This window comes from Ornithodoros turicata, chromosome 7, assembly GCF_037126465.1.
Source record: "Ornithodoros turicata isolate Travis chromosome 7, ASM3712646v1, whole genome shotgun sequence".
NCBI lineage: Eukaryota > Metazoa > Arthropoda > Arachnida > Ixodida > Argasidae > Ornithodoros > Ornithodoros turicata.
The window spans coordinates 36,768,578-36,780,987 of record NC_088207.1 but is presented as its reverse complement, the minus strand read 5'-3'; the positions used below and the strand labels follow the sequence as shown (position 1 = coordinate 36,780,987).

At 44.3% G+C, this 12,410-nt stretch overlaps 2 protein-coding genes across 3 annotated transcripts in view; one reads left to right on the top strand and one right to left on the bottom strand.

The window, feature by feature from the left end:
• Positions 1-1,959: 1,959 nt before the first annotated feature.
• On the bottom strand, positions 1,960-4,947 carry LOC135400950 (LYR motif-containing protein 2-like). The gene is made up of 3 exons (XM_064632983.1): positions 4,844-4,947; positions 3,862-4,002; positions 1,960-2,902 (listed from the first exon to the last, which is right to left on the bottom strand). The coding sequence occupies exons 1-3, from the start codon at positions 4,880-4,882 to the stop codon at positions 2,825-2,827; spliced, it is 258 nt and encodes an 85-aa protein (XP_064489053.1). The 5' UTR covers positions 4,883-4,947; the 3' UTR covers positions 1,960-2,824.
• Positions 4,948-5,116: 169 nt separating this feature from the next.
• The window catches only part of LOC135400948 (uncharacterized), a 203,243-nt gene continuing 195,949 nt past the window's right edge, over positions 5,117-12,410 (top strand). The window contains exon 1 of one of the 2 annotated variants that reach the window (XM_064632979.1): positions 5,117-5,221. The gene's annotated coding sequence lies outside the window, so the exon portion shown is untranslated. Of the gene's footprint in view, positions 5,222-10,576; positions 10,697-12,410 lie in introns of those variants that run through there. The other variant, XM_064632978.1, reaches the window with a different exon arrangement.

Here is a 12,410-nt window from a genome sequence, read left to right as displayed (position 1 = left end):
AAAGCAGCCGCGGACGGCCGACACGACGCGCTCGTCACGTGGTGAAGTCTCCGTTATTTGTTTTTTCGTCTCCGCTGACGCGCCGCTTATACATGCTTGAGCTGTGCAGCCGCAAGTTACTGGTCACGTGAAGGAAGTAACATACGTCACGACGTCCTCTCGTTCTGCGATGCGCACTGTTCACAAGGAAGAGAATTTTTCAAAGGTGTGCGGAACAGAGCCCTCTTACTCGCTCTGTAGGTTACCTACGCTCATCGTTCTTTCGCAGGAACTCATTTTATTGGTTGGAGAACACTCTGCACCGAAAAACGAAAAAAATGGTGGTGGGTCACCTCAGTGCTCCTTTAAAGTCGCTCTCCTTTTTAAAAATCCGGAAACGGTCACATACTTTGAGATATCCATCGCCAAATCGTTGTATGTAAATGAGTCGAAACCGAAACAATGGAGGAATGGACGAACTGCCGGGCACACGATACAAAAAGGAGCACAGCGAAGGGACTTGGGTACCACGGGGGGAGAGAACAACTTCAGGGCAATAAAAAAGGAAAATGAACCCAAGTTGGAAAAAGGAATTCTTTTATTGCCCCCAAGTTGTTCTCTCGCTCCTTTGCATCCAAATTAGAGCACTGCACGGGCCTAATTTTCAGGCCCGGCTGTTACGGCCCGCACCCGGCCCGGGCCCGGCGTCTTCTATAGATTTCCAGCCAGGGCCCGGTCCGAGCCCGACTCCGCCGGCCCTTGCCGGGTGCGGGCCGTAACAGCCGGGCCTGAAACTTAGGCCCGTGCAGTGCTCTAATTTGGATGCCAAGCTCTAATTTGGATGTCTGTCGAGACTTACGGCAGTGCATTATGTGCCGGAACACAAATGCGTGCCTGCCACGTGCTTATAAAACGTAAAAGCTTTAATAGAGTGTAGAGAAGAGGGGTGACAATCGTTGTGTGCTGTCGTCCGAGCGCACGTGGCCGTGAAACGCTGGAATAGCCCAAAAATAACCAAGATGAAAAACACCCCGCCAACTGTCACAAAAAGTAGCCCAATTTGGCGGTTTATAGCCCAATCTGGCAACACTGGCAATAGATTGTACAAAGAGGCCCACCAGGGGTGCCCCTACACTCCATCCAAATCCAAACCTGCGAGACGTTTACGAAACGTTGTTTCGACAATCAATTGAATAGTAATGTTTTGATAATGCTAGAAGCAAGCGAATCTATCTTGTAAGAACGTGAGAAATTGGAGAACAAGTAAAAGCAAGTTTTTCCATTGTTCGCGTGCTGCTCTCTGCAAAGTATTTACGTAGCACCCTTCCACCAACACAGGAAACCTATCGGTTTGACAGCTCCACTCAGTAGGTAACCCCATCATATAGGATGGCCTGAATTACAAACACAATATTTGTCAGGAAGGATAGTCAGAAATGTTAGCGGGTAGTTTGACTCATTGCAGGCGTACATATTAATTGCAGAAACTCATCCTCGTCACCGTCAGAAACGCTTTCAACCCCCACTACACTTAACAAATATCCCGGAACTATTTCTGTTTTTGTATATGTTGCATCCAGTGCGCCAAAATGCCGAAGCTATGTCGGATGGGGTACGGCATTTGCGCTGGTCACAGTCACACGAAGTAGCCGAAAAAGTAGATTTGCAATCCGGTCTATATTGTCGTATGTTAATCCGGTAGGACCATCTATAGGACGTAGATTAGATGTCACGATGCCTCACAAACACGTCCACTGGATGTGACAAATGTCCAGCAGGTACATCCAGAGATCATGCATTTATACAGTTATGGACGAGCTTCCGACGATCCATAGTACATCCATATAACGTAATTTTGACATATATGGATATCTACTAGACATCCAAAATGTCCACTGTGTACCATCCTTTGGATGTCCCTTAGACGTTCTTGGTTTACTGGGGCACTAAGTACAAGCAAGTTACAACAGTACCCATTCAGATTGTGACCACAGTATTTATTTATGAATTCACATCAGACCACACTCATAAACTAGAATAATGTATTTTGAGCCATTTGCAACCAAGTAGGTGGCACACAGAAATTGGTGACCAAAATAGCTGCCTACTAGCATTTCATTTGAGATAAAGAGGCCACTTCCTTTCAATAAAAAAAACACATTTCGGAACACCACCCTTGTCATTGTCTACCTTTGAGAAATTTTATCAAAAGTTACAACTAGATAGATTAATTTATGGTTAGTCTTGTACATAATATATGACAAAAGGAAAGCAAAAAGCTATGGACGCCCGAATGGGAAGCGTAACACGTCATTTCACAGATGTCAAAACCTGTGTGTGTAGTGCTGACAACCACAAAAGGGTGTTTCCACGGACTGCAACTGACAAAAAGTCGTCGGGTGTTGGTGGCGGAAATCCAACATACACCTCTCTCACCGCCCACCAGGTGCGCGACCATTGCACTACAGCGACATCAAGCTATCGTCAACATATCAAGGCATCGTAAAGGGTGTGTGAAAACCTGCAATGGGACACAGTACTCTATTATGCGGACTCTCAGTGACAGTTAGAACAAACCGAAACATAGAAAACATCATTATGTACAACAATTCTTATGCCTGTACATGTACATCACGTACACTGTATACGACTAACTATTCCTAGATTCAACTATACATGAGATGGTTAGCACCTCTGGATCATCTGGTATGAATGACTTTACGCCTTTAACACTCTTACAAGGTCTTGAAATATGTGTCTTACACACAGCGTGTCCCATTATCCCGAGTTCCATATCTCCACACATTTCTAAAAATATCTTTACATGGCACAACGATAGGACCAACTACTTGGAGAGGTGCAGCGTTGATAGAAGTTCTTTCAGTGCTAGCCTTCCTCTTGCAATTTGCATTTTGATGAAGTCCTGCAAATAGAAAGTTCAACTCTTACATTATGGCAGGAGTATGTTGCACAAGAAGTAGTCACACAAGTTCGTATGCACAGAACATATTGTGTGCATCCTGTTTGCCTTTTACTGGCTGCACATCAACCTCTTTACAGTGCTAGTCTTATGCATTCCTTCCAGATAGTTTTACCACCATGCAAGAGGATATACATGATTTTTCAAGTTTGGGCTGAACAGGTCGTTCACAAAGATCCAATTTTCTTACACACAGTCCGGAGAGTGTAAGGGAAACAGTGCGCGGCTGCAGAGAGCAAAATGGCAACTTTCTCCCTAAAAATTCCACAAACCCTGTCACTGTACAGCTTTTGCAGACAGGCTGGGAGGGAACTTGGACGGATCCAATGACTTTGTGAAAACGTAGTCCACACATGCAGATGTGGAAACCAGTGTACTTGTTATAACTATAAATGTTATAACTCTCATGACATTATATTTATCATCGTTGTTTTCATCATCAGCTAGTAATAAGAATGAAGTAGTGTGTTAATATACCAGTACTACGTCATAGGTGACATAGAATAAAGTGAAGTTGTACATTATGGCATTCACTGTTACATTTTATGTTGTGCAGCTGGTGTGACGTGAGCTTTATATCTGCCTGTTGTACGAGCACCAGCATTAACTGCTTCAATGTTGCATCTGTGCTAATAATTTCTAACTTTTTTAGGCATTGGCCCTTCTTCTTCTTGTTATGAGTTAAGAGTTGTTAGCCTTATAATCTAAGGCTTTTTCCACACTTTACCTATCAGATGATGAACATGGTGCACATCATCCAAACTGACTACACATTTTATGCATTATGCAAGAACTGAGGCAGGACCAAAACAGGGTGCTGGAAAAACAACAACAGACAGACAGACAAAGAGAGTGATTATGGCATACATGAAAGGTCAACAAGTAATCAGAAATGAAGTTACCTCATCCTTTAGATTCCTATTGGCTTCAAAATCATGCCTTGCCCACATTTGTAGTTCTTTCCTTTGAGCCTCATCTGGCACTTCACGAACTGCTCGCAGTATGTCCCTGTACAGTTTCAGTGTCTGCTGCCTCAAAATGAACTGCAATAAACATTTACCATAAGGCCTGAATGAGAGCTTCATCACAGAATCACGACAAGGGCAAATAGGTGGAAAATATTCAGACTATGATAAACTGTAGCATTAAAAGCTTACATTAAACCTCTTTGCAAATAATGATAACACTGATATTTTGCTTTCGAACAGATGCCATGTGCACAATTATCTAAGGATTCAGCGTGAAACTTTTTGGAGTAGACACATCAGAAGACAAGTTTATAGTGGCAGTGTGAGAAAGTATTGCCAAATGTTGCATCTGGATTATCCGTGATATAACTGCATATACACAATGTAGATGCTGAAAATCAAAGGTTAGATCAGCTAGGTAACACCTACACAGACTTGCTTGTTTGCTCTTATATTTTGTATGTTCAATGCTCGTTTGAGTTAGTCGTGTTTTGTCGCTTTCTGTGTGCCCATGGTCAAGCTTTTATTAGTATCCAAGATTATGTACTACTTTGGGAAGTGGATTTCCTAGATATGAATAATGAAATATGCCAGCCGTTTCGTGTTTGCAAGCAAGTTCGTACACGCGAAGGAACGATGGCATCAGCGCAAGTGTTCAAAAAAGTTAAAGCTTGCAAAACTTGAAACTAAAATCGTACGTAACTAGCATTACAACATTTAAGCAATGAAAGAAATGGATTTTGAGGACATGAAGGATTTTGAGGCCCTGCGCAGAAATGCTTCGTGTTCTTGATATTTTGTTATGTCAAAGCAGTCCTTCATGCCACACCATATATGACACTCATATTCACCCATTTTCAACACAAGAAAGTGCATTGTATGGTAAATATTATAAAAAGCGTGAATTATCACGAACCCGCTTCAACGATGGAACTTTACTTATGTGCGCTGCCATTTTCTATAATATCCTCGACCCGTCGACCCTGTGCATTAACGTTCTTAATTATTTTAAGTACTGAAATATAGATTAGTCAGGATATTCGAATTACTTTAAATGTTCATAGTCTTAGCAGCACTCTTGGAACACAAATCGCTTTCTGTCTTTGCAGACTTGGATTGGCTTACACCGTGATATGTGATATGGTCGTTGGCTTGTTGCCCATGCCGACTACTGTCGGCTTTGGTTTCGCCTCACACTTGTTGCTCGGCGGCCTGCCCACGTGACTGCCGCGGACTTGTTTCGCTCCTTCGCTCAATGTCGCACACTGTGATACCTGCATCTGTTGAAAATGCGGTAAGTCTCCCAGTCTTGATTGATTCTCATCGTCTGCACTGTTTTCAAGTCTCTCTCTTGACAGACCAGCATGTAAAAGTCCTACGGTGCTGCCAAAGCGGTGTAGCACGGCCGAGCTTTTAATGCTTGTCATTACACCATTACTAGCTTCCAAATTGAGTAAACATTGTTTCGCGGTATTCCCCGGAATTTATGATGTGACACTCACGGCATCATGCTCAGGCTTTTACTAAGTATCACAGAAGGGATTTCGATGTCACGAGCAAGCAGGCAATGTGTTTTAATCGTCTGCTGCTTTTTGGAAAGTGCTCCAATTACGCGGTATGCAATGCACAGACGCAACTCAGTGTTGTTTAAGCGGGGTTTTGTAGCTTGGCGATAAAGTACACTGTGCTGAATGATTAGAGTGGAAGAAGCCGATGGTAGGGTACAATGTTTATTAACTTTGTTTACTCGTCATCCTCAATACACGTGCACGGAGTTCTCTCTTCCTCGCTAACATGCAGGTCTACTGAATTGTAGTTAGAGATACCGAAACAGCTATGAGCAAGGCGTAACAGCTTTGTTTTTGGGGCCCGATTGGCCGTGACCTCGAATTTGGCGGATATTAATGCTGTCGCTTTTGTTCGGAGGGCCAGATTTAGCGCCCGTTCCAATTCTGTGGGCCTGTAGTAACGTCCGGGATCAATTTTGGCGTTACGATACTGCGCTGGCACGGGGACGCTCTGGGTGCTCCATCCAGGTGGTGCAGTACGAGATGCCGATCAACATAAAACATGATTATGAATTATTCTTGGAATTCTATTTTATAAGCCGCACAGCCGTTGGTTTATAATCAGGTTTATAATTGATAGTCTGATGTATGTGCCCAACTTCAGAAAATACTGGGGGAAACGGTATTTTGCGATGTGACTCGCAATGCACGAGCTGTTATGGTGTGTTGCTTCTGTTGGCTTGTTCGTAAACCTGTTGGACATTTGAACCGTAATGGCGAACTGTTGCGGATAGTATAGTTAAATACTTTGCGGTTGTTTTCCTTATAGGGTTTGTACTTGCTCCAGGAGAATGCTGTTAGGGTTTAGTGTTAACATTTTTTTCTTACCTCCACGGCAGGGCAAAATGACGGCGAAACCGGAACGTGCGAATATCGGTGCTACACTCTAAGAAAAAAAGGAGTACTTTTACTCCTTTTGGGGAGTAATTGCATTGCCACAAAAATAGTCCCTTTCGGGAGTAAATGCACGGGAGTAAATGAATGTCACAGAGTGAAGACCGCATTTCACGCGCTGTTGTAAGAGTCCCAGGTACATAATTGGTGCGCATGCATGAAAGTACTTTGAAGCAAACCGTCAACGGTGATATATCGAGTGATATAAAATCTTGCGCCATACTAGGGCACAATTTGCGAAGAAAGATGCGCTAACTGTTTCTTACTCTGTGTGGCTGGAAAATTGCTACGTTGTCTGAGTTATACAGCCTTATGTCGTTCAAATTGACCAAGGGCACATATTTACGTAGACTGTTGCATTCAGGAGACCATTCGCAAACTTTAGTGACAATTTGCAGTCCTGGGGAGTAAATGTCGGGACTAAATGTTGGTTTAGGGGACTAAAATGGGGAGTAATTGCAGACTAGGGGAGTGGAAGCTGCAATTACTCCCCGTTTTACTCCTTTTTTTCTTAGAGTGTACTGCTTGTGATTATATCTGTAAAGTAGTTAACTTTGTTTGCGATTTGGGATTAAAACTCCATTTCAAACTTTGAATCATTTTCACGGTGTCCGCGATTTTTACTCGTTACACGAAAGGATGTGGCATCTTTAAGACTTCTCAAGAGTAATTTTTGCATAGCTACTTATGTGCATGCACTGTTTGTCTACAGCCGTGGACTCACCTGAGAAAAACATAATACTTTTTGTTGGTTTGCGCTTTAATAAGGTTCTCGTTACGAAGCAATTCCAGTGCGCTACGAAATCGTTTGCAGCTCAGCAGATGCGGTGTACTGCAGTGGAAACAGTTTTGACGGATCCTGCACAATGGGGGAGGACGCAGACGTCCTTACTCCAGTAGAACGAAAACGTATCATGTGTCACCGTAGTGTGTTGTCGCTACAGTCGGAATTTACAGGATGGCTTCAAAGTAGTCCATGAACGTTTTACATTGTGTAGAAAATAGGCATATACAGCCATAAGAGAGAGAGAGAGAGTCACCCATGGCCGCGTGTCTGGCGAACGTTTGACCGGAACATTCAAAAGAAGGAAGATTATGCCTTGGCGCGAACAATATGTCGTACATTTATTTTGTTTTTATAACTTGTACTGCGTAATGAATTTCCTCATAGCATCATTTGCTGTAGTTTATGATGATTGGTACTTTTAAGGCGCGTTAGCAACTTGCGCGTTAGCGTTAGCAATGAAGTCCTGTAGTACTGATATAGAGTCCTGACAAAACTGATAAATATTACTTGATACCGTTATTCTGTTCCTGGCTACTCCGTGTTCGGTTTCTGGCCTCTTGTCTATCTTTTTGCTCTCTAAATGTCGCGCCTCTTACCGTAATCCGTGAAAACTGTAGGATACAGTATTGCTACGCGAGTACTGCAGGGGTTCCAACTGATTATATTTTGCAGTGATTCTATATCTTCCGCCAAGTTTGTGAACAAAATACGTTAGGTTTCCAAAGCATCCCGTAGATGATTCGTTTTCAGACTAGTCGTCACGTTGTATCAAAAACACGTTTATATATTTCACCTCAAAGTAAATAAGATGCATGCGGCAGTACGCAGTTTTGACAGCAGCAAGAAACTACTTACCAAGGGAGTTGTGGTTTATACATGTTAGCCTCTATACTTATGCATATGGTATATGCCTGCTTCCTAGGACAAATAGATTTCCCTACTCCTTGAACTTGAAATAAATTGCTAACATCCTAGCTCCGTGCAAACTCTTGCCCGAGTGTCAATTATTGATCTCTTTAGATAACTTCTCAGCCTTCCGTTATAAACATTCAGGGTATGTCACATTAATTTTTCAGACATGCCGTTACTGACCTACCCTTCATTTGGCTTGGGTAGAAGCTTTACCCACCATCTTTCCCGTTTTACCGTTCTTCTTGTTTTTTGTTTTTTTTTCTTTTTCTGCCAGTAAATCCCCCCGCCATCTTTTTTTTTCGAATTATCGCTTTTTTCGAAGTGTCCCGCTGTGCGACCGAGTTTCATGCGTTTCGATACCCGATCATTCGAGGCTTTTATTCGAAGCGTCCTTCCAGCCGACCCCGCTTATAGCGCGAAGGGCGAGCCGGTGAAAGCTCGTGCTGCGAACCCAGCTTATTTCCTTTTCTCTCTCTTTGTCCACATAACGCCACCGATGTTGGTTTGCTTGCTTGAATACTTTGCTTAATCCGCGGCGTTTCCCTGCCCTTCAGAGGCTTTGCTGTCACTTTTCTTGTGGCACTTACTCTTTTATCGAATTGCCGCTTATATCGAATTTCCCCCGGTCCTGTTGACTTCGTTATCTTGGGTGTTTATTTACATGTATAAGGCTAGAATATACTACAAATAAAGTTTCGGTCAATTCTTCGACAAACCTATTTCAATCATCCGTAGTTACTCAGGTTTGTGCAACAATATGGCATCCTTTCAGCAGTTGCTGTTTTCCGCGCACTCTGTACGACCTTGTTTACTTTAAAAAGCGGCATCCTAGCCTCACGGGAACCGATTCTGCGAACCGGTGTCAGAACAGGTGAACCGCACGCCTGCAACAACCCCCATCCTTTCTTTGTTGACGACGGTGTCCACTCTTGTACGCCACCTTTTCTCTGTCTCACCCTAATGCAGACGGTGACAGGGAGAGGTGGAGCATGTCCAGACTTACGGTTCACTGGGTCTCACTGCGTTCTCAAAGGAACTCCTATACGTTGAGTGGACGGCCTGCTGGCACGCAGCTAATTAGACGTCAGTGCTGTCAGCGAGTACCATCAAAGTCGTCTTGCTTTGCTTCTCTTTAACGCGGCAATGGAACAGCGCCACCTATAATGCAAACTTCATAAAAACTTCAACGGTCTGACGGCGGTTGTTTCATCTTGTGATCGCTGTTTACCTGACCTTTATAACCGTTTTAAGATCAAAGGGTGATTGTTATAATGCGATGGAGTACTTTAATGCGATGGAGTAACTCTTTTCGGCTCGGTTGCAGAGACCTGAAGTGGAGTTCTGAAAGCGGATGCCCGAGCGTTTATGAGGAATTTGGAAACATCTCCGGCGTGTGTCTTTATTTACCGTTACTACAATAACTCATGTGGGCGTTTAAGCTGTTGTATGCTTTGTTGGAGTTAACGTTTGTACCCATTTCTGCAGTTGTTTAATTAGTGCGGCGCAGCGTGATCCCAGGTATCCTTGCGCCAGAAAATTCCAAATCAAACTCAAATTCAGTTTCCGCAGTTGTTCTATTTAGAAAGGCGTCACTTGGGTTATCCATGGCATGGGTTATCCGTGGAATGAAAGAAAAATTGCGGTCACCGGCTCGCGGTGGCAATTTTGGCGTACCACAAACCGTAAATCGATCATCCAGGCAAAGCTGCACAGCGAAGCCCTGCCGCTGTCTTGGATTACGATTTTAAGATGAGTGGAACGGATAATGAGAGCGGAAAGGCAAAGTCGGCTTGACGCGTATAATCACCATCATGCATGCCTGACACTTCACGTTATGCGACGGTGCCCTAACACGCTGTTGTTCAGTTTCTGTTTTTTGAAACACGTATTTTCAACACTCATATGAAATCACACAAAACGCTGTTGTTTGCTGGATAGTAGGCGTTCTCAGACTTCTATCTGCGTACAGCCTTGGACAAACTTATCTGTAACGCGCGATGATCGCGCGGCTCTTCTATAGTTGTATTAGCGCTGCGAAGCTGAAAACGTTTCGTTATTTCAATTTTTTTATTTTTTGTTGTTGTTGTCAAGAGGGCTTTTTCAAAGAGATTTTGAGGGAAGTCGTGCAGGCTGATATAAACGAAATGTTTCCACAGCTGCACACCATCCGACCGCTTATACCTTTCCCATGCATCAACCCGTTCTGTCGCTACACTACTTTCCTTCCCATGCATCGACGTCAATTAATTCGAAATTTACCTACTTCATTATTTACACGCTATACGGATGTGATCGGCTATTACTTCGTGGAAGGGGGAACGTCTAATACGGAGCGCCGTATAAATTAAGCGGCCAAGCGAATTTGCCAGAAGCTTTTGCGATCGGCCTTTCTTCTTCAGACGTGGGGTCGTACAGGTGCGCAGCCGAACAGCGATCGTTGAGTCACGCTGCGCTAGCGGCAGCAGATGGCCCCAGAGCTCCTCATTCTCAGAGAGAGACAGTCTCCTGACTTTAACGATGAACAGGCTTCGCGCTTCGCGTCACTCTGGAATAGAGACGTGCACCATGTGTGCTGCAACATGAAGTTTATATGAAGTTCCGCGGCAGGGTGAGTTGGTCAAAGTGATGTCACGCGTGTCAGATGTGTGAGTTCGCGTTCTGCTGCCATTTCGAATATTGCACGTTGCAGTGCTTCGTTGGTGACGGAAGGATCTATCGCACACGCAAAGGTGGTGGCAGTGAGCTCGCCGTTGCCGGCCTCACAGAGGTGGGCAACGTCACGACTGGCGCGCGGGGGCGAATGTGCGTCCTGGGCCGACTTCGAAGGGAACTGTGGCGGCATATGTCTATAAGAGCGTTCGAGGAAAACCCAGGAGAGACTCCAGATAGCACAGTGGCCACCTGGATTCGAACCCGGGTACTTCCTACACTCTTAAAAATGAACTTCACCGCATAGCACGCCCCTAGCCAGCTATCATGACGAATGATACCGTTATCTGCCATGATTTGTTGAAAACGGGAGGCGTACGCCTTTTTTGTGACAATTATGAACAGCATAAGTGTCACAAAAAAGGCGTACGCCTCTCGTTTTCAACAAATGAGGGCAGATAACGATATCGTTCTAGATGATTGCCGGCTAGGAGCGTGCTATGCGGTGAAGTTCATTTTTTAGAGTGTATAGTCTCGACGTGACACTATAGCACGCTAACCACACGGCCGAACACTGTTCTCGAACGGTTCTCGAGCACTGCTTCTCAAACCAACTCGTCTGCTGTACGCAACATGCTGGACTGTCTTGCTATGTACAGGGTGGAAACGAAGTGAACAAAGGATGAACTTGAAGCTTAAGACGTCACAATAGCAAAGGATGCCATGCCTCGCGAAAAGTGTCCAGTCACTTGTATCTCTCATTGGGCAAGTGAAGCCTTGCGACTTACAGCGAGTCACAGGTTCCGAATATGCAGTGCGGTGTTGAATATCTCGTTTGCGGAATGGATCATGGCGTAGTTAGTCGATCCTGTTTACTCGCTGTCGCATTTGTAAGGGGGAATCGCAAACAGCTCCCATGTCAATTCGCAGAATATGCGTCCGACACGTCGCGGAGTGTATATGCGCAGCAGACCGTGTCTAGGGTAACCTTTTGGGAATATCGGTCCGCGAATTTAATGTATGCCTGTTTGCATAACGCAGTCTCGATGTTGGCAGTTTCGAAAGTGTATACGGGGTGCAGTCTTACGATTGGGATGTTGGTGATGGCAATGAAAAGAAAGGTTGTTATAGTTATTCACGAACGTTTGCCTTATTACACGACAGTCGTTCCAGTGATGCAGGTGCCTGAAAGTACGTTGTGCGCACCTCACAGGGTGATCGTTCACGTACGAGTGAAAGGCTGAAAGCTGTCACATAAAAACAGCTGCTCTCACCTGGCTTTCATGTGCGCATTGCGTCGACGAGTGTGTAGTCATTATTGTGCTTCATAGGAAATGTTGCGACGCCAGTATAGGCTCCGGCAAACACCTGTGCAAGCACATTATGACAGATGTAAACAGCCCCTAGGCAGCACCTGCTCTCTCTGTTCGGTCTTGAATCTGAAAAAAAAAAAAAAAAAAAAGTGAATGTTCGGTGAAGTCTTCTTTCAGTGTTTGCGCGCTGCAATGGCGTTCCCTGTTTGACCGAACACTAAGAAGTCCCGTTAGCTTATGACATTCTGGTAGGTAATCTGTAAGTTCCCATTGCTCTATAAACAGAAGGTGAAGGTGGTGGTGAAAGGGTTCGCTCTATAAACAAAACTGCAACATATATAGCAAGTTGAGAACCAATCA

Excerpts from the sequence above, each read along its gene's own strand:
- LOC135400950 (XM_064632983.1), bottom strand. The coding sequence starts at position 4,882 with ATGGCAGCGCACATAAGTAAAGTTCCATCGTTGAAGCGG. Across the intron at positions 4,003-4,843 it reads AAGTTCCATCGTTGAAGCGG|TTCATTTTGAGGCAGCAGAC; the intron begins GTTCGTGATAAT and ends TGTTTATTGCAG. Across the intron at positions 2,903-3,861 it reads ATAGGAATCTAAAGGATGAG|GACTTCATCAAAATGCAAAT; the intron begins GTAACTTCATTT and ends TTCTATTTGCAG.